The sequence below is a fragment of the Phyllostomus hastatus genome, unplaced genomic scaffold (genome assembly GCF_019186645.2).
Source record: "Phyllostomus hastatus isolate PE091 unplaced genomic scaffold, TTU_PhHast_1.1 phas_contig_196, whole genome shotgun sequence".
In the NCBI taxonomy this organism is placed as follows: domain Eukaryota; kingdom Metazoa; phylum Chordata; class Mammalia; order Chiroptera; family Phyllostomidae; genus Phyllostomus; species Phyllostomus hastatus.
In genome coordinates this window covers 10,988,689-11,009,350 of record NW_025333709.1, presented here as the reverse complement: position 1 = coordinate 11,009,350, position 20,662 = coordinate 10,988,689, and the positions used below count along the sequence as shown (strand labels likewise).

Here is a 20,662-nt window from a genome sequence, read left to right as displayed (position 1 = left end):
TGATGCACTATATACTATGAAAAATGCTTGACATACATTATTCCACTTAACCTTCAGAATTATTGTTCAAGTGCTCTTCAAGAATTATTATTACCACTTATCAATTGAGGAGAATAAAGACTTGAGGTTTCAAGTGATTTGACTTAAATTATAAAGCTACTAAGCAGCAGAGCTGGGACTCAAGCCCAAGTCATTTAGTCATTTGACAAACTATGTGAATACCTACCACATGGGAGGCACTAATCTTGGTGCTGAGGTAGCAATCATGAACAAACCCATGAACCATGGAACCACACTTCCCAGAGCTCATACACTGTCTGTGGTACTGTGTGACCATCGGTAAGTTGCTTCACCTCTCTGTGCCAATGTCTTCATCTTTAGAAAAGAATACAGTGTGCCCATTGGAATTTTATGAGTTAATGTACATGAAGTACTTACACAAAGCAAATGCTATGAAGAGTGGTTTGCTATTATTTTTACATTTTTAGGACAAATAGAAGAAAGTCTATCAAAATTTAAGAGAAACTCTGTTAGGGCATTTTTAATTTAGTGTACTGTCATGAGATATCTTTATGTTTCTCTTCATGTATCTCTCTTTATGTTTCACCACTTTATAAATTTTTCTTTTTGATCATAGGTGCTCTCAGCTTTTGCCTTTCCTGGCAAAAAGAATAACCTAGAATATCTATCTTTTTATCTGCTTCTGTGTGCAAGTTCAGATTTCTTGTTTCCTTCTGCTGTCACCCTAGTATTTTTACTGTAAATTTTCTCTCTATATTTAATGAACTGGCAGTATAATGTTTATTTCCCTCACTTACCAAAAAGTGAGTAAGACCCTCTCACCTATGAAATAATACCTCTTTTATAAGGGACCCTTCATAACTTGTCACAATAATAGTATGGATAGTGCTAATAATAAGCATTCCAATAGGTGATTATACTTAAAAATCTAAGCTGTGTAAACAGTAATTTACGTTTATGAATAAGGTAGAGACAATCCATTCATACATGTTGTGAGAAACAGCTCGAGCAATTTTCTTCTGAGTAGTTATATTTTATAACTGATTGAATTCAACCACAAAATTATAAAATAAATTCAAGTTCTCCTAGAATAGAAATTGCAATGCCATTGCCAATAACCACCTCTAACTGAAAACATTCAAAATAATTGTCTGTTGACAAAGTGTTTTTCATTTTCCATGTAATCTATGAATATTAAGTAGGTTAAAATATAATTATGAAGGGCTTTTTGATCCTAACATACTTTCAGGACAAGAGTTGAAGAAACACATGTTTGAGTGACAAATTTGGAGGAGTTCCAATTGTTCTGGGTGGCCTTGGAATTGCTAGGACTCCCTGGTTTTTCAGATGGATGGATTGCTTTCTATTCGTGGGCTGTGTGTGATCAACTTGGAGTGCACCACTCATGTACTTTACATGTATGCCTGACAACAGCTCCTGGGGGATGGACGGGTGACTGGTTGTGAAGGCAAGAATTGAGAGGGCTCCCAGGCCATCACATGTTTGAGTAAGACACGTGAAGTTGGCAAAGTTTAAAGAGTTACTTCCAAACCTGGCCCGGGTTTGAACTCTGCATCCAAAGAAGTCAAATGCTGGAACAGGAAGAGGAAAGACGGGTTTGTGTCTGATTCCCGCTCCCTCACTTATCAGCTGGGTAGTTGTGCTGACTTGTGCAAATTCCTCACCACTTGAAAGTCCATTTCCTCAACTGATTATAGTGCCAATCCATTTGAGTGCTATAAGGGGTGAACCCAAGGAATGGGAAGCTCTGAGTATATTGCATCCTGCTAATGCCTGTACCAGTTTTTGGTGTAGAAAGGAAGGGAGAGAAAAAAATTGCCCATGTCATGTAAAATAGCTTTGGAAACATTCTCCCAGGCAGCTTTATCTCTGTCCTGATAAGTCAGACTTGAATATTAAATGACAGTCGTATCTCCTTATTCCAGAACTTCTCAGGGAGAGTTTCCAATGCTGTAGTTAAGTATACCACAGCATTGTTTAGTATGAAGTTAAAATTTGGAGTAAATTAAGTCAAACTCTCTTCCAATACCTGCTACTAGACCCAGCTTCTAAATATCAATGTGTAACATATCATTAGGTGGTAATCATTGTCATCATGATGTTATTGTCATTTTGATAAAGTCACTATTAAATAAATTTAATAAATGGTAAACATTAGGAGTAAAAACTCAGAGGGTATTTTTATAAATGGCATAAAATGATAGAAGTCAAGCCAGCTGAATTTTTGGCTTAGATGTACAATTTTTAACCAGTGTGCCACAAGAATTTTTAAAACATGCAGTACCTGACTATTTAGTCAAGGCCACTGACTTCTTTTCCCTTAGATTGTCAGATTAAAAAAATGACAGCAGTCGACACAACAATAGCCATCTGGGGTGAATGAATCAAAATTATACTTATTTTGTTGTCAGATCAGCAAAAAATATATTTTTTTGGTGTGCTGCAGAATTTTAGTAATTAGTTTATGTGTGCTATGAGAAGAAAAATATTGGAAATTGCTGGCTTAGACAAATCAATTTCAGCTCAAATGGAATTTTAAAGTTATATTATCTATGATCACATTATAATGAAAAGTGGATACTTTTTTTTAAAGAAAGGTCATGTTATGTTGAGAAATGGACATCCGTGTAGGCACTCCCACTCAGGCTGGCATGCTTCAAATAGCTGTGCATTTATTTCACTTCTTTATTGATCACTTTTAGTGTGCCAGACCAGATGCTGTTGGATCAGTGTAGCGAGCATCTTGTTACTGAACCAAAGTGGGGTTTAGTGCCCATCACCATCAAAAGGCAAACTCTAGAGGCAGAGGCTGGTGAGAAAGGGAAGGGGTTTTTATTCGTGTGCTCAACAATCTGTGAGGGTGGGAGACTCCCTGTCTCCAGGCTCATCCGACTCATCTCTTCTGCAAAACACAGACAAAATCCAGCCATCCCCAGCAACATCAAAACCCAAGGCAGTGCCCAGAATCCCTGCTCCATTTTAAAGTACCATCCTTTGGAGCACAAGGTGGCTAAGTGATCATCCCAGAAGCTTAGCTTGTTCCCAAATGTTGTCTGGCTCCAGGCTCCTTCCTGGAGGCTGCATGCCGTGCCAGTCCCACCACTGGTCATATGGCTTCCAGTAGCAAGTCCCATGCTCCTGAGCAGTGGAGCCAGGTAAGCCACCGGCAAATGCTCCCCTAGGTCAGCGAGAGAGACTTTCACCTACAGACGATGGGCTTTGCCACTGTAGTTATGGTGCCAGTACACCATCCAAGGGCAAGTCCTGAGCAGCAGCCATAAGCCAGAGTGAGCCTTCTTTTTTCTCTGGGTTTTTATTAGTTTTGGGTGTGGGGTAGAAGAGGTGCTTCCTCAGAATGACCAATTAACTTCTAAAATTATGTGTACGCCTGACCTATCCCTTCTTTTCCCCAGGCTACACTGATGGGCCTCCTTGGTGCAGCACCTCCCCCTGCTGCCATTCTGATCTCCGTAGTGCCTGTGCCTGTCTTTCCTTGGTCCCACCCTCAATCAGGCACTCAAAAAGGGGAGGAGTGTTTTCCCCCCTGTCCAATTATCTTGCTAGCCTTGCACATGCTCAGTACAATATCTTCACCTGCCACCGTCTTTCCAAGGGTGAGGGATCTGCTAGCAGGAGTAGGACTATCCGCACCGAGGCGGAGTGTTAAAGACACAAGCTGAGTTATCCAGGCAATGCTGCCTCACCACAGCCCTGGGAAAATCACCATCTCCTCTGTTAGTCCTTCCTGTTCCCTGCCTTCCAACTGCTCCCTGCAGTCTGGCCAGACTATTGGTATTAGCCTGGAAGATCCAAAGAGAAGACACAGAGACAAGAGCCTCACAATGTTATGATACAACACAGCGAGGACTCGACTGTGTGTGTCTGAGCTGCATGCTGAACCACCTTCTTAAAAGTAATTGACATTATTTTTCATAAAATGGAAAAATAATCAACATTGCAGGCCTTGTTTACAAACATGTTTTAGGCCCACAGGCCTCAGACTCATGTTTGCTCATAAAGCAGGATGTTCTGTAGTTATGTTCTGGAGGGCACGGCTCGATCTCAGATAGAGACAAGTTTGCATAATTATGAGTTGAGCTGTAATAAGCTCCCATTGTACTTTAAGAGCAGTTGTAAGAAAGGGGAGAAAGATGACTATTTTTAAAACTCATCCTGGTGTACCCAAGTGATTTGAAGTCCAATTTCTAGCCCAACTGTGTCATGACCTAAGGGGACAATAGACTCAGGCATAGAAGAACCTTGGCTCTTCAGAGACGTAATTCTAAGGAACAAAGAACAAAGAGAGACAGCCAGGAAACTCAAGGGTGTCTGGGTTTGATAATTTATTGTCTGAATAAAATTAAATCTGTTAAAAGATGCATGAATTAAAATGCTATTTGTATTCAGCTTGTCTCAGGATGCAAAGGCAGCACTGCAATTAGCAACTGAGCAAGATGTGAGTTTAGAGAGCCCTGAAGATAATTCAGGAGGTCAGAGTCCCCTCTGGTCCTGGGTTCTGGTTTTTGTCCCAGACAAACCCCCCAGCCTCCCACAACTTAAATTTCTCAGTGATAAAATGAGGAAACATAAACTACTTTTTGTGTTCTTTCCAATTCCGAGAACTCATCACTTTCATACCTTATTCTCCTTTTTCCCAATCAGCCCATCGCGGGCCACCATTCCAGAACCTGCGCAAGGTGGCCAGGCACGTTTCCTCTGAGTACCTGGGGATTCGGTGGCTACCTGGTTTGTGACTTTAAATATTTCATCCCCTAGGGTTTTAAACCAAAATGCTTCTATGTAACTGTTACCATCTCAGAGAGCATGTTGACTAAACTCATGACGTTTGACGTTAAAAAGCCAGGAATCAAATCCCAGCTCTGTCACCGACTACCTGTATGAGCTTGAGTAAGTTGTTTAAGCTCTTTGAGTTCCAGTGTATCCTGTGTGAAATAAGGGGAATAACAAATGCCTCACAGAATTTTTGTCAGCATTAGAATGAGATAGTAGGCTCCAGGCTTGGGCCTCAAGCTCTCTGTAGGGTGTGTGTGGGGGGTACTAACAATCTGAGCAGAATGCTTAAAAAGTTGGACTTCAGGTTGCTAAACACCTTTGTCTGCTTCATTACTAACTAGACATTTAGAATTCTAGTCACTTAGAATTTCCAAATTTCATTTTTCTCATCTATAGATTGGGGATTATAATCGCTTTCTTGATGGGTATTATAAAGATTAAATGATGTGATTGACTCACAATCTGCCTGTCACTCACTGGGCAAACTTGGTGAATAACAAAACCTGTTTTTATTAGTGTTTTGTGTCATTTGAATATCCGTAGGTATATTGGTTTGCTAGGGGAGCCATAGGCTGGGTGGCTCATACAACAGAAAGTTATTTTCTCACAGTTCTGGAGTCCAGAATCAAGGAGCCAGCACATGACTGCTTTTTCCTCATCTATTGTCTTGCAGATGGCTGCCTTTTTGCTGTATCTTCACATGGCCTCTCTCTCTCTCTCTCAATACACAAGTTGTATTGTACTAGGGTCCCAACCTTATGATCTCATTTAACTTTAATTACCTTCTTAAAGGTCACGTCTTCGAATATAGTCGTATTGGGGGTTAGGCCTCCAACATATAATTATATGGGGGCACAATTCAACCCATAACAGGGCCAGAAATCAGACTGCAATAGATTAAGGAGCTAGAAGTAGGAAATGAACCCAGTGGATAAAGTAACTTTTCTGAGATATTTGACAGTGCAGGAGAGGAGAGAGGTTGTCATTGTTTTTGTCATTGTTGAGACAGCATGTGGCCAAGTAGAAAGAGCATAAGCTTTGTCATTAAAGACTTGAGTATAAATCTTGTCTCTTTTTTTCTCCTATGTGACATCTGATTACTCATTTTTTTAATCTCCATGAGACTTAATATCCACATATGTAAAAAAAAATAGACAATTACACCTCATTTCAAAGTTATTGCAAGGACTAGAATAATATCAGTAGATCTCATCTCCTGACATATAATAGGAGCTCAGTAAATGTTAAACACCACATTTAAAATCCCCCAAAAGCATGCTTTTCAGTGGTGGCTGAGTCTCATCACGTATTTCACAGCTGAATCGTGCTGGGCTCTTCACAGAGTTTGCCTCCAGGAATCCGAGTTTTGATTGAGTTAGGTGGTGTCATTTTTTAAATTTATCATAAGCTGGTGATTGCTGATGATTTCAGGTGTGTTTTTAGAGCCTGTCAGCCTCTTGGAAATAGAAACAGCCCCTTGGCAGGTAGGAGTCATTAAGAAGTAAGGTACCAGTCCGCAGGGAAAACAAGAGAGCTTGCAGGCAGGCACTTCAAGTGTGGTGCTTTGAATATTGCATGTGGTGTTTTGAATATTGCATGCGCTGCTCATCTGATCACACACACTTAACTCAATTACACTGATCCTCTGGCCCTGGGTCCTTTGTCTCAGTCTCGGCATCTGCAGGTCTGCAACTGCTAGGGAAGAAAGTGTGTTGGGCGTGTGGTCCAGACTGCTGTGTGGTTACAAAGGCCAAGAAGTTAATAAGCTGTTTTGTTTCTTGCCAGTGGAAGGGTCACTAGATCCAGAGGAGGTTATACTATGATTGAAAGACTTCTCAGAGAATCTGATTAAAATTCCTTCTACTTTTGCCTGGGCTGTGTTTCTCAGAACAATGCACAGTCAACACAGTGATTCCAAAGAAGGCATTTAAGGTCCACCAGTGGTCCACAAACCACAGGCTGGGAAATAATCTTCTAGAGGACAGCTAAGGTTCATGGGGCTCCACAGGAATGGAAACTCTAGCAGCAATATCATTTGTTTATTGACCATTCATTCATTCATTCATTTACCAAATAATTCTTTAGTCACAAGGGATATGAGACTCTATGTCAAGTCCAGAGGATATTCAGATCTGTAAGACATTACTCCTGTCTTCAGGTAACTCACAGTGTAGAAGGCAGACATGAAGAGATCACACTGTTTTGCTTTACATGCCGCTAGATGACAGGGAGGTAGCGTGTGAGAACCCCGACCAGGGAGCCATCGGTCCACATGGTGGAGCAATCCAGGGAGGCTTTAAAGAGGAGGCAGTAATATTTGAATTGGATCATCAAAGATATACACATTTCACCGGGTGGAACAAGAATATCTTAAGCAGAGAGAACTATACTATAAACGATTCAAAAGTAGTTTACATCAGAACATTTTTCAAGAAATTAGAGTCTTCCTATTTGTTACTGTCTGTTTACAGAACAATTAGATCTGTTCTGTGGCATTTATTTCTGCATTGACAGCTACGATAACTGCAACACAACCCAGTGGATGAACAGCCATCGTAGCGGGTACCATCCTTCATTTTCTCTTGCTCAGGACCCACTGAGCAGCATCAACTCATTCACCCCAATGAACCAAAGAGAACATTGAAGGAGCCCCGTTTTGCCTTTTTTTGATTTTCCTCATAAAGCCCAGCCTGAGGTCAAGTTGTTAAAGCCTAGCTACCTTATGTTGGCTCCTTTATCTCTCTTCACATCCTTTAGATGCACACCCCCCAAATTCCCATCAATTGTATCCCTGTCAGCTCAGAGTTGATTCTTGGTCTTTCCATCTGTTCAAGTCCCTTTTATTATTCTTACCCATCAATCACTATTTCTGCAGTTCTTCCAGATCACTGTTGCAAAATAAAGTATTCTGATATAAAAAGTACAAAAGAAATATTTGCTTTCACTTCCTCTTCCTCATTTTGACAAGCACAACCATTCCGAGTGTCTGCTTCCTCACCCTTATTAATCTTTTGTAAACTCCTTGAGGGCAGTGATACAGAGGACATGCTGAGATTGGACTTCCACGGACCTTTTTTCTCTGCAAAGTATGAGCTCTGGCCCCTCCCAGCCCACAGTGAGGGAGGGCAGAACTGCGTAGGTACAGAGGTTAGTGAGCAGCAGCATTATCGAGTATCAAAAATGATGTGACTTTTGTGGTCAAAAGTGACTGCATTTGCAGCTGACACATGAAACGTGGAACTGGGAGTGCTGGTGGTCCTGGGTCCAGAGTTGACGACAAGAAGCTGCTGTCCTGGGCCTCAGCCCTCTGAGTTGGAAGTCTACAGCCAAAAGGAAGGAATGTAATGGAAGGAAGCCCTGACCTTACAAGCCCTGACCCAGTACGAGGCCTGGTGATGCTTCTGCCCCTGACGAATCCTTCAGCTGAGGTTTGGACTGGTCTATGGCAGGAAAAATTCCTTAGGCCTCCAGTGGGCCACCCTGCAAGGAAGTGGGATCCAGTTAAGGATGCTGCACTTTGAGACCCAACTAGCCAGATCCTGATATATCCCCACACCTCCCGATGTGTGTCCCACATGCCCCTGAGCAAACAGGCAGATGTTACTTGTGGAAGGAAGGGTTCTATGTACAAATGCCCTTTGGGATTAATTGGGTTAAGCAAAATGAAACAAAATTCTTTGTTGCAAGTTCTCTTAGAACTTTATATCCCTGTGTCATGCTCCCAAACTATGCTAACATTTACATTTCCCAAAAGTATATGGACTGAAAATTATTTTGCATAAGAACACCTTACAGAAATTATAGTATAAATATAATTCACAAAGCAAAGTGCGAGGTTTTGTAATTTATCTGTAGCATGGATTTCCTTGGCTGCGAAGTAGGGTCTGGCCAGAAGTTCCCCTAGGCTCTGGTGCACACAGTCCTGAGTACACCCATGAAGCCTGACTTTATGCCAATCAAACTGGCAGCTGATTTTGTCTACATTGTTTGCTGTCCCAGGCAAAATACTTTATTTCGGTATACACAAAGTTTTGTCTCATAGATGCATGATATAAGGGTGATGTTGATTGCTAGTAAACTAAAAGTTTATTTTCATAATTAGTACTTGGTGTATATACACAAATCCCGGGTTTCCAGTTTCCTATGACTTTTTAAACTTTTTATACTGTACTGAAAAATATTGGTGTTATAATGTCTAATGAATAGAAAATGTTAGAAAATAGTATATAGCCCTGGCCGGTGTGGCTCAGTGGATTGAGTGTCGGCTTGTGAACCCAAAGGTCACCAGATCAGTTCCCAGTCAGGCCAGGTCCCCAGGAGTGGTCACGTGTGAGAGGCAACCGATTGATATATCTCTCGCACATTGATGTTTCTCTTCCTCTCTCTCTCTAAAAATAAATAAATAAAATCTTACAAAACGAATTGTTTAAAAAGAAGAACTGTTATGTAGAATTAGCCTGGCTTAATGCTGTAAACTCTGGGAAATAGAAATATGGTTCGGCAGTGTGAGAATCAGTCCTCCGGAAAAATAATGGACATCTAGTGAGTGTTTCTCTCTGCTTGCCTGCGGATAAGCATGGGCGTGCTGCGACTGTTCCTAAGACTCTGCTTGCCTTTCTCCCGCAGACAGCGTGGAAGATGAGCTGGAGATGGCCACCGTCAGGCATCGGCCTGAGGCTCTCGAGCTTCTGGAAGCCCAGAGCAAATTCACCAAGAAGGAGCTCCAGATTCTTTACCGAGGATTTAAGAATGTAAGAACTCTTTTTGATCTCACCTTCACCTCGTTCTCAGAGGAGCGCTGAGAAGGGAGAGGGGAGATATACAATCTGTGAAAGCCCCCTTGTCTGTGCGTTCCACACCAGTCTTTCCTAGATGTGAATACTGTTGATAACCGTGTGGTCTTTGACTCACTGTGGCACACCAGTGCTCATACATTGTAGGCACACATTGAACAAGGATGAGTCAAGGAGAAAGGTTTATCCAATTCAATTATTAGTTGGGATATTTTTTTTCTTTTTTCAGCTATAATGATATCATTTCAATAAGCTTCAACTGTCTCTTCATTTTTAAACTATAGCCCTAAGCTTGACTTGAAACTTAGCTATAAACCAGGGCCTGTCATGGAAGTCCATTCCTAACACTGGGGAAAAGTCTCGATAAGTCCGATGGTCTCTGAAACATCATGCTGCAAAGATTCTAGACCACAGGTGTCTGTAGGTAGCCCCTGCATCCAGTTACCTGTGTTACAGGTGTGACTCTGATACTCCTTCCTCAGTGATTCATCTGCAAAAGGAATGATAGTCCATGGACACCAGAGGGTGAGGGTGGGAGGCAGTGAGTGGCCCAGGCAATCAATCCAACACACATTCTTACTGAATCTTTGGTATGCGCTCAGTATTAAGCTAAATATCGCAGGTTATTCAAAAGCTAGGGAAGATATGCTTCTGTCTCCAAGGAGATTATGGCCTGAATATAAAGAGAGAAGACTTGCTGTCGTGAGTCTATTTGAAAGCAATTCATCTTTAAAAGTATCAATGGCTGTGGTCGTGTATCCAATGGCATGAACCACCCACAGTGCATTGTGTTCCTACACATCTGTAAGCCATAGTGAGATCCAAATTAAATTGCTTCGATTCTTCCCCAAACCCACTTTCAAAGAGACTCAGATCCCATAGCCCATAAAAGTCTATAGTGTCCAAAGATTTCTGCTAATTCCAGCCTCTTCAAATCTGACCACTTCAAATAGTACCTCCGTCCAACCTCATGCAAGCCAGATGAGGAACTCTGGCCCTGCTTTGATATCCATAAAACATTTAGTCAGAGCACTGGTAACTCAAGTTCCGTTTTCAGAACATATTTATAGGATTCCATCATGCATATTGCACACAACCTTCCACCATCTCTCTGACTCCATGGGGTCTTTCTCTGTCCCACTTCTGCTCCTCACCCGTCTCCTTATCAGGGCATTCTAAATTTATCTTCCCCCCATTACTCTTCCAAAACCTCCTTCTCTGCTATCTCCCAGGCCTTTGTGGGGGTACACTCATTAGGGAGGAGGGAGACATAATGGAGATGGGTGTTCACTACACAGGCACAAGACTCTCATTAAAAGGGATCTTTATGTGTAACGTATCTAGATGACACATATAAGTAAACATGCATATAGAGAAAGGAGCTGTAGAGGATTATTAGTTATGTCTGTGCTGCCAGTTTGCAGACTTCAGAGGGAGCAAGACTTACAATGCAACAGCTGCCCTGATTCCTCACAGCAGCAAACCACTGAGTGACAAGGATGGGATAGGAGAGGAGGTGAGAAAGACCAAGTCTTGGCCCAAAGTAAATGCTAAGGAAAGACTAATGTAACAGAATAGAACTTCCAGTGCATTCTTGTGAACATCTAAATTGCCTTTGTTCTAACTCAAAGATCTTGTAATAAGCAAACGTATTTCCTTTTAACATTGGATTGTTCAGCAGATACAAATTGGCTGTTGAATAAAGGAGAAATTAATCCAGCCTCCCAACACACCTGCATTCCTGGCCAGCTGATCTGCATTATTACTCCGCTTTCATCACTGTAGGTCCCTCCATGAAGGACCCCATGGCTTTCTCCCCATTTGTTGAGAATTGGAGTCATGGTTACTGCCAGCATCTCTGCAACAGGTCTTATCTAAGTTGCACTTGACAAAATATTGCTCAGGATCCAAAGCCTGCATTCCTTAATTTCTTTTGCATGCTTGTTCTGTTTCCTATTTTCCCCTCCCCCCTCTTTTCCCAACTTTTTTCCCCCTTTTCTAGCCTTCTGATTTTCTCTCTTTCCTCATTTCTCCATTCTCTCCCCCTTTTTTGATCTTTTTTGTAAAATCATCACCCGAGGATATGTTTCTTGATTTTTAAAGAGAGAGGAAGGGAGAAAGATAGAGAGAAACATCAATGTGAGAGAGAAACATCAATCAGTTGCCTCCCATGCATGCCCTAACTGAGGAGAAAACATGCAACCTAGGTATGTGCCCTGACTGGGAATCGAACTTGCAACCTTTTGGTGTGCAGGATGACTCTCCAACCAACTGAGCCACCTGGCCAGGATGCTCCCTCCTTGTTTTCCCTTTGTCTTTCATGTTGTCAATTCCTGCCTCCTTTCTTTTTCACTCTTTCTCTTTCTTCCTCTTTCTCCATTTTTTCTTTTCTCTCTTCATTGTGTTCTCTGTCCTGCCCACCCTGCCTCACGAGATAAGTTTCCATCAGACCTTTATATGACTTGAAGCATATTTTAGATACTTCTTTCAAAGAAAGGACTTCACAGTTGCTCAGAAAACACTACTTGATGTCTCTGAGAAACCAAACGACAGTGGTACTGCAAGACAGCACTGAAGCAGGTCAGCGGCACTCGTGTTCGCCGGGGGGACAGCATCGACCCAGCTGGGCATCGGAGAAAGCAAACGAACTACCCTTGGTTTCCTGAACACCAATTATCTCAAGCCCTTAAGTTCAAAAAATCATTTCCTTGAGACCAATTAGGATATTCATTTTTAATGAAACCTTTAAAAACTCCCCATAGCTTGATTAGAAGGATAAACTATTCATCAACATCTCAAAATAGTCACACAGAAGTGGCTTAAGATGGCCAGGCACGCTGCTAGTAAAAGCCCCCAGAGCCCCCCATCTTTTTCCAGTGCGGTATCTCTGATAGCGTTTCTCCATTTCCAACATAGTCATCAATCTCAGGGGGTCTGGGAGAAAATGAAGATGATGGGAGAGAATTTCCCCAGCCCTTCACCCCATCTTACCCACTGAATCAACCACCCCCACATTTTCATTCCTCCCACCGCATGCTGAACTGAGTCTCCAAAAGTAGGCCGCTGATACAAAAGGGAGAATATAATACAATCTCTCTCAACCTTCGCTGTGCCTCGGAATCATCTGATGGACTTGTTAAAACACAGACTTCTGGGTCCCAGCCCAAAAGATCATGATTCAGTAGGCCTGAGATTGGGGCAGAGGCTTTGCCCTTTTTGTAAGTTCTCAGGCGATGCTGATAGGCTGTTCTGGGGCTCACACTGTGAGAACCAGTGTGCAGTGCAGATCTCATACACGTTGCTGTCAGGGTTGGGCCCACATTTTACTTGTTTCAGCAGCTCCCTCTGCATCAGTGGTCTCTACAGATTTGGACAATGATATCTACATTGCACAGGTTTGGGTTTATTCGTTTTGTTTAATCTTCATTTTTGAGATAATAAGCCGACAAACGTGAAGTCAAACAAAAAGGAGTTATGATGGGTGGCCCCAAATGGTCAGCCTCACTTGTGTGTCCCATCAAAGTGGGACATTAATGGTTGGCTTACACACCTCCCAGGCACTGTCCTGGGTCTTGAGCTACTGGGTATTAGGAAGGCTGTGGAACAATACAAGGTATCATCTACACATCAGCAGCCTCAAACTCAACTGCGTGTTGCATCATCCAGGGAGCTTTAAAAGTTACAAATAGTTGGGTACCATGTTTGGTGATTCTGATGTAATTGTTCTGAGAAGAAATTTGAGCACCAGGATTTATAAAGCTCTCCAGGTAGTTATAATGTGCATCCCAGGCTGAGAACCATTGAACTGGATATATAAGATTCTAGGTGTAAGGCAGTTCTATCACACACACACACACACACACACACACACACACACACACACAATGGACCTAATAATGAAGAGCTCATAATGACAGATACCAACGGTTAGCCTGGTTATGTGGGAACCTTGTGAAGTCCTTGGGTGGTATGTTTGCGTGTGTGAGAGAGTGTGGGGAGTGAGAGTAATAGGTCTTACCTCTAGTGATTCTGATTCAGTTAAATCTGGGTGATGCTCAAGAATCCTTCTGTTTTTTAACTATTTAATTTAAAAAATAAATTCTCACTTTAATAGATAGCTAAGAGGAGGCCACATTTGAGAACCACTGACCCGGAAAATCATACATGCATTTGTATACGTGATTCATAAACTCCCTTTGCTGCTCCATTTCAAAATCAAGCATAACTTCAGTTCAGTTTTAGGTAATCATGAATAGTCTACTGGGGCATTCAGTTTTAGTGTGGCCATGCATCTTTCCAGTTGTGAGCATGCAAGCACAGAGTTTACTCTTGTATTATTGTATTGTATTGTATTATTGTATAATAATGTATTGGTTATTGTATTATTTTCCATATGAACAACTTTAAGCCAACTTCTGCTCCACCCTGGAGTCAGATCTGTGTGCTTTGGACTCCTGGGTCCGTGCTATCCCACATCTTTGCCTGTTTCCTTTTCCTTCACTACTTGGAATTATATTAGGATGAAGTATCCACTAGATTCAAATATACACTTGAAGGCATCACTTTAATACTTGTTAATGTTGGGCTAAAAATGAGTAAAAATTAACACTTTTCCTCCCATCTTCCAAGTGCTTCTCGCTGCACTAATAATCAAATTAACAGAGATAGATTAACAAGAGAAAAATCAAATTTCAACACAGGTACATGGAGAATTCACATAAGCATAAAATATTCCAAAAAGAGCGAGGCAACACTGGGTGTATGTATGTTAAGCAAAGGAGAAAAAGTCTTAGATGTCCAGAAGTGAGAACGGGCCATGTGAGGAAGAACAGAACACACATGATGGGAACACCCGTTCTGAGAAATGACAGGAACACCGGGACTCAGGGGTTAGCTAGCTAGCAAGTCCCTGCCTGGAGCCCTTCTACGGGCCACACTTCACTCAGATAGGACTGCAGCAGCATCCCCAGACTCCCTGCCTGGAGCAGGCCTTTCCATCTGAATCTCTCAGGCAGGAACGGAGAGGGTCAAAGGTTCTTTCTGCGTCTTGTTTTTGAATAAACAGCTGAAAATCAATATCCCGAAAAGACAGCTTCAGGGTCACAAAACTTTGGTTCCCTTCATTACTGTCCTTTTTTTTTCCAAAAAAATGCTAAGTGTTAATATCCTTTTTACCTAAAAGAAAGATGTTAGTATTAGCTTTCTATGGCATATAACAAATTACTACATATTAGTGGCTTAAAGCACACACACATTTATTATGTTAGAGTTTTGCAGGTCAGGAGTCCAGAGATGCCTTAGTGGGATCCTGCCCTTGAGCTCACTCAAAGCTGCAATGAAAATACTGAATGAGCCGCATTACTTTCTGGATCCCGCATCCATGGTTATTAGCAGAATTCATTTCCTGTGGTTATATTTCCAAGATCCCCACTCCTGCTGACTGTCAACCTGGGGCTCCCCAGCAACTAGAGGTGTCCCATAGTCCCGGCCAATGGCCCACTCACAGGCTCTCTCATAACATGGCAGCTCACATCTTCAAAGCTAGTGAGGGAGTCTCTTGTCTGCTACAGCAGAGTCTGGTATAATGTAACATAATCATAAGGGTGGCATCCCAGGTCATCATGCTTGATAATGCAGCACTCAGGTCCAGGAGACTGAAAAGGGTGTGATTTATTGGGAGTCCCCATAGGGTGTCCACCACAGTGGTATTGGTGAGGGGACAGCAACCCCTGCGGAGTGACACAGCTGAATTCGGCCTGATGTCACATCTCCAGTGCAGCCAATCCCCACCCTCAGTGCTATTCCTACATCCGGGAATCTCCTTGGAGGTTTTACCAAAAGTCACAGCAAACTTTTGCTTGATTGCTGTAAGAGTTTTTATACTTTAGCCAAGGAACCAGCAAGAGATGACAATTCTTTGATGGGGTCTTTCCACCCCACCCAAAGTGTCTGAGAACTCATTACATTGAGACCTTTAAAAATAGATGATGGGAACTGAGGATGAAATTATAGGGATCTACATTTCTGACACAGTACTTTTACATGAATAACCCAAAGCCCCACTGATGGTGAAGAGGGGGAGGGAGAGTGTAGCCCCTGCATGGAGAAGAGTGGGCTAGGTAGTTAGGATAGAGAAATGAGCTGCTAATGTAAGGCAATTGCTCTTTTGTCCTGAGTCCTCAGAGGTATTCTTAAGGTTTTCAGAGACTGATTGTATGACCTTCAGCAAATTGCTTCTTACCTGGAAGCTCTGTCTCCCTGTCACCAAATTAGGGATTAAGATCTTCCTTTCCAATCAGAACGAGGACACGTAATAATTGGTTTTGTTCCACACTTGAAGGACTCAGATAAAAGATCTTCCCTAAGTGCAAAGTATTACTCACGTACTTTAGAATCAAGGTATAAGTACAGAGTTAAAATGTTATTTCCTATGCCCTGGCAAAGTTTTCTGTCAGACTTCCAAGACACAGGGCTTTCAGAGGAGCAGGTTGTCAGCAGGTCTAAGCAGATAAGCATGGCTGCCTCTCTGGCTTCCAAGGACTGATGTAGGGAAAGTGCTCTCCTGGGGTTAAACCTTTTGACTGTCATTTCCTACCTTGGGCAGGTAGTTTAGTTTCTCTGGATATTAAACTCTCCTTTGAAAATTCAGGATGTTGACACTCCTGTATATAAGATGATAAAAAGTATTTCGTACAATCCCTTTTATTTAGAGTGTGGTCCATAGACATAAGAGCTCTTTGATTCTTTCCTCTTGTAAGTTCATAAGGACTCCATGATGTTCTCTTGACCTAAAAATGACGGTGTGATGAGATTGCAGGTCTGGCTACCATCTGGCTGTACACCTGACCTCTCTGGGTTTCACTTATCTCATATGCAAAACTGGGGAAATGGTATCTCGCAGATTTTTTGCAAAAGTAATGACTATAAAGCACAGAGTATGAAACCTGTTTCAGAATAACACTCAAAATGTAGCTATTATTCTTTTTATCATTATCATTATTAGCACTATTTTCACTATGCTGCTCCAATGAACTGTGGGCCATCCAGAAGCTCTTTCTTTATCTTTGTCCCACACCCTGGTCTAAGGACAAATTTGGGAAGAGTGCCTTTTATTTCCTTTCGACTTTACTCTGTCCTTTGACTGGTTAGGAAAAACCAGCACAGTCTTTCCTGTAATGAATTCCTCAGCAGGATTTTGTAAAAATCAAAACAGATGACTTAATTTGTAGTGTTTCCAACATACAATGCGACCACGGACACAGGTAATTTTAAAAAAACAACTTACATAAAAACAACCCTTAGATAAAGTACAATTCACCAAAAGTATTTCTGAAAGCTTCAAGATTCTCTATCCATCTTGTCACAAGTATCCTGCCAGTAAGATCTCAAGTTATTTCCCTTCAAGTCACAAGAGGATTCTTCCAGGCTGATGGGGCCGCTCTGCTCCAATAGGACACTCAGGGATCCAGGTTCCTTACAATACATTTACTGGCATGCTCTCCTTTGGATGGGCTTCCGTCTCCATCTGCATCGTGTAAACTAGGTCACGTTCATGTTTGTGTCCAGAGGTGAAAAAGCTGTAGATCAGGGCAAGCAACTAGTCCAAATTTAGAGATAACACAAAGACTATGCACATCACTTTCACTTACATTCTAAGGTCTCATTAGTCACATGAACCAGCCAGCTCCAGGGAAAGCTAGTAACTGTGGTCTCTAGCTGGATAGCAGTGCATGTAGATAGAAGGAGAAACTAGATTGGGGAAACAACTAGTGCTCTGGAAAAACCAATAAACACTTCTACTAAACTTTTCTAGGGAATATACAGTACTGAAGAATTCCTAAGTTATTCTAGCTAATTCTCTTAAGACAATTTTTTAGAAGTCTGAGAGCAATGTAACAATTTATTCTTCAAACTCATATATCCCTTAATGGATCAAGACTTTTAAAATAAAGATAGTAAGTTTCTGCCTTTTGAATGCTTTGAGGTTTCCTACTTCCCTTAGCACTGTACATCAGAAGTGAATAATACATAACAAGTTCAAGAGCAGCTTCATCCAAGGAGGTTCGGTAGTATACTTTGTTGTGTATTGAACCCCATCTTCAGAGCACAGAACCCAAGCACAGAGCAGTGGTAAGACTGCTGGGCAGATCAATTTTAAAAACATTACTCCTTCTTATTTTTTTTGGAAAAACTAATTGATTCACACAAATATATCACTGGGAGCCCAATAAATAATTTTTCAAATTCAGTACATATTCTTTAAAGAGTCTGATATGAAACTTTGGATGTCTTATGGTTAAAACTAATAACAAATCTGGGCACCACTCATCACTGAAAGCTGCTGGCAATGAACTTACCCCATAAAGTCAGATCATTTTTCATTTTTTTACAATTCCCACTTAAATGGATTCATTAATATAAGCCTAACTGGCAATTACTCTTGTATTCTTGGAAGGGATTCAAATCTTCATTAAAAATAAAGTAAGTTGCCAAAACTTTAGAAATCTTTTAATTCTACATTGAAATCAAGTGTGTTAGACTATAAATTCTCTTAAATCTGTGTTGATTAATTTAACTTGAGGGAAATGCAAAGACATGTTTAAAGGAAAATGAGGTAGAATCAGTAATGCTCTTATCTAGGCATATTATGCTAATATATAAATTATGCTTCATATATGGGATTCCAACTCCCTTGGAATTTTAGGAGATTCAAATCAAAACTTCTCATCTAAATCTCTTCCTGTTTGTTAATCCTTTCCACAGGCAAATACAGAGCATCAATCTATTCTTGAGTACTAAACTATATGTCAGGGATGTTGCTGGTGTTGCATACACATTAGTCAGTAAAAGAGAACTGTCTTTGACTCGTAGACATTACAGTCTAGTGTAGGAAGTATAAAATTAATAAGAGAAAAAAGAAATAATTAACACAGACATAGTGTTGGCTCTTTGTCCAGCTTTATTCTGTCATAGCAACATCTACCTACGCAGCACGCAGAAGACTTTGAACAATTTAATCTACAGAGAGTAAAAAGAAATAGTGTCTTTAAAACTACTAAGGAATATCAAAAGACCATTTCAGTAGAGCAGATTATGTTATTTCAGAAGATAAACTCATTGCCGTCTTGAAGACTTCTTTCTATTGTTCAAAGATCCTTAGTTAACAAAACGAAATGTTTAGAGTGAGCTAAGGTATTACCTAACAAATCCTACAGGCTGATGGAACTTCTTTTATTAACATGCAAATAGGTCAACATGGACATAAGCCAAACCACTTTTTTCCAATGTGAATTTTCAACCACTGAAGGAAGGCCAATGAACAACTTCATTTTTATTTTCATTTTTAATATGCCATCTATTGATCTTCAAATATTAGGAAGGAAACTTGTGTAAACACATGCATAATATGACCAATATAATGTACATCAGGGATTCCACAACACTGAGGAAAGGAGAAAATTTAATTTTTCAAAAATGTAGGCCCAGAGAGTTACTACCATTTGGCATCATATTTAGTCCTTAACTTCTCAGGAGCCAAGTATTCATTTTTGTCTCGTTTTGTTTTCATTTTCTTAGGTTATTTCAGCATAGTTCCTGGTTATACCACTCATCGTTAAGCAGTTAGCAAGTTATTTAGTTTATCTAGCTTTGTAAACATTATACTCTTTTGTTACCAAAGTGGAATTTGTGGAATTATGCCTGCGCTGCTGAACACAGACACAACACAAAGATTGATGGAGAAGGAAAAAGGTCTTTATTAAAGGGTTGCCCAATTTGAGGGAATGGCGGACTCCCCAGCTCCAGGCCAATCTCTTCCACAAAACACAGAAAGAACCCAGTCACCCCCAGAGACAGAGTCAGTGTCCAGATACCCTGCTCCATCCTTTTTTGTCTTTCTGGGGCTGGAGGCTGTTACGCAAACAGGTCTTTGTCTTCAGGATCTCTCTCCCTGAAGGGCACACTTGTATGTGCGGAGAGGGCTGTGTCTGCCGGCACCCAGGGCTGCTCAGGCACCCGGGAGAAGGCCAGCGCTCCAGACTATGTGCTCCTGCACTGGTCTCAGAGTGAGAGGAGAGGTGCAGTCTGGGACCATGCAGTGTGGAGACGCAGCGTCCCACGGGCCACCACTGGTGCAGCACAGCCCACCGTGGGACTCACCCTTAGTGTGAGCCAGCTCCCAACCAGGCAAGCAAGGGCAGGGAAAAAATTGGGGCAAGCAGAATCTGGTGCCCACTGGACCCCACTAGCACTGCAGCCCCCTGACTGGGCAAGTGTGGGAAAAGAAAAGGGCCTAAGTCTCCAGGCACCCACGCGCCCTTTGTTGAAAAGTCGGGGCCCCAAATCCCAGCCAATCCAAGCTAATGCCCGTGCTCGTCAGCCTGTGCAGCGTCTCTGCTCCTCCTCCTGCCTCCGTGTTAACCTCCACGGTACACGTGTGGTGTGACCCTTTCAGCCCACGCTTGCTCTTTGAAAGCTTCCTCCTGCCCTATGCCCAGCTGGGCTAGTTTTTTCATCTTTCCGGGCTTGGGGGGTGAGGGTATGGAAATCTGCAGCGCTGGTTGGCTGTGCTTTTAATCCCGCCTCTCTGATACTTTGTGACTGCTCCCCCACGCTGGGGAAGCCTGGCCCTTTTGTACCACCTCAGGGTGCCCCCCTTTTACCGGATCGCCCCTTCAAGCACAACACTTTCTTCTCCCCAAAAAAGATCATTAAAAAAAGTTTGTAGAAATTTCTAGACAAAGGAAGAACAAAAAATATTCCAAGCAGTAATTGAGTGCCTTATCACCAAGAAATAAGTAGTATAATTTCTGCAGTTAAAATCCAAGTTGAATCTTTTTTGCCAGAAATGTGGTTCAATATAGAGCTCTTCATTAAAGAAAAAAAAGAAGTAAACATTATTTGAAGTAAACAAATTCTATGACAGGTTGTGATTAGCCCCTTGGTGATGTATTGTTACAACTTGTGGTCTGTAATTATTTCAGGACTCAGATTCCCCATATGTTATCCACGGTGACTGGAAGTGGGGTAGGCAA

At 41.7% G+C, this 20,662-nt stretch overlaps 1 protein-coding gene across 4 annotated transcripts in view; it reads left to right on the top strand.

Moving 5' to 3' along the window:
- The window catches only part of KCNIP4 (potassium voltage-gated channel interacting protein 4), a 409,866-nt gene that overhangs the window by 316,049 nt on the left and 73,155 nt on the right, over positions 1 to 20,662 (top strand). For all 4 annotated transcript variants that reach the window (XM_045834300.1, XM_045834298.1, XM_045834299.1 and 1 more), the window contains exon 2: positions 9,463 to 9,587. In XM_045834300.1, the coding sequence (XP_045690256.1) occupies positions 9,486 to 9,587 (102 nt within the window). In that variant the 5' untranslated portion in view covers positions 9,463 to 9,485. The remainder of the gene's footprint in view (positions 1 to 9,462; positions 9,588 to 20,662) is intronic.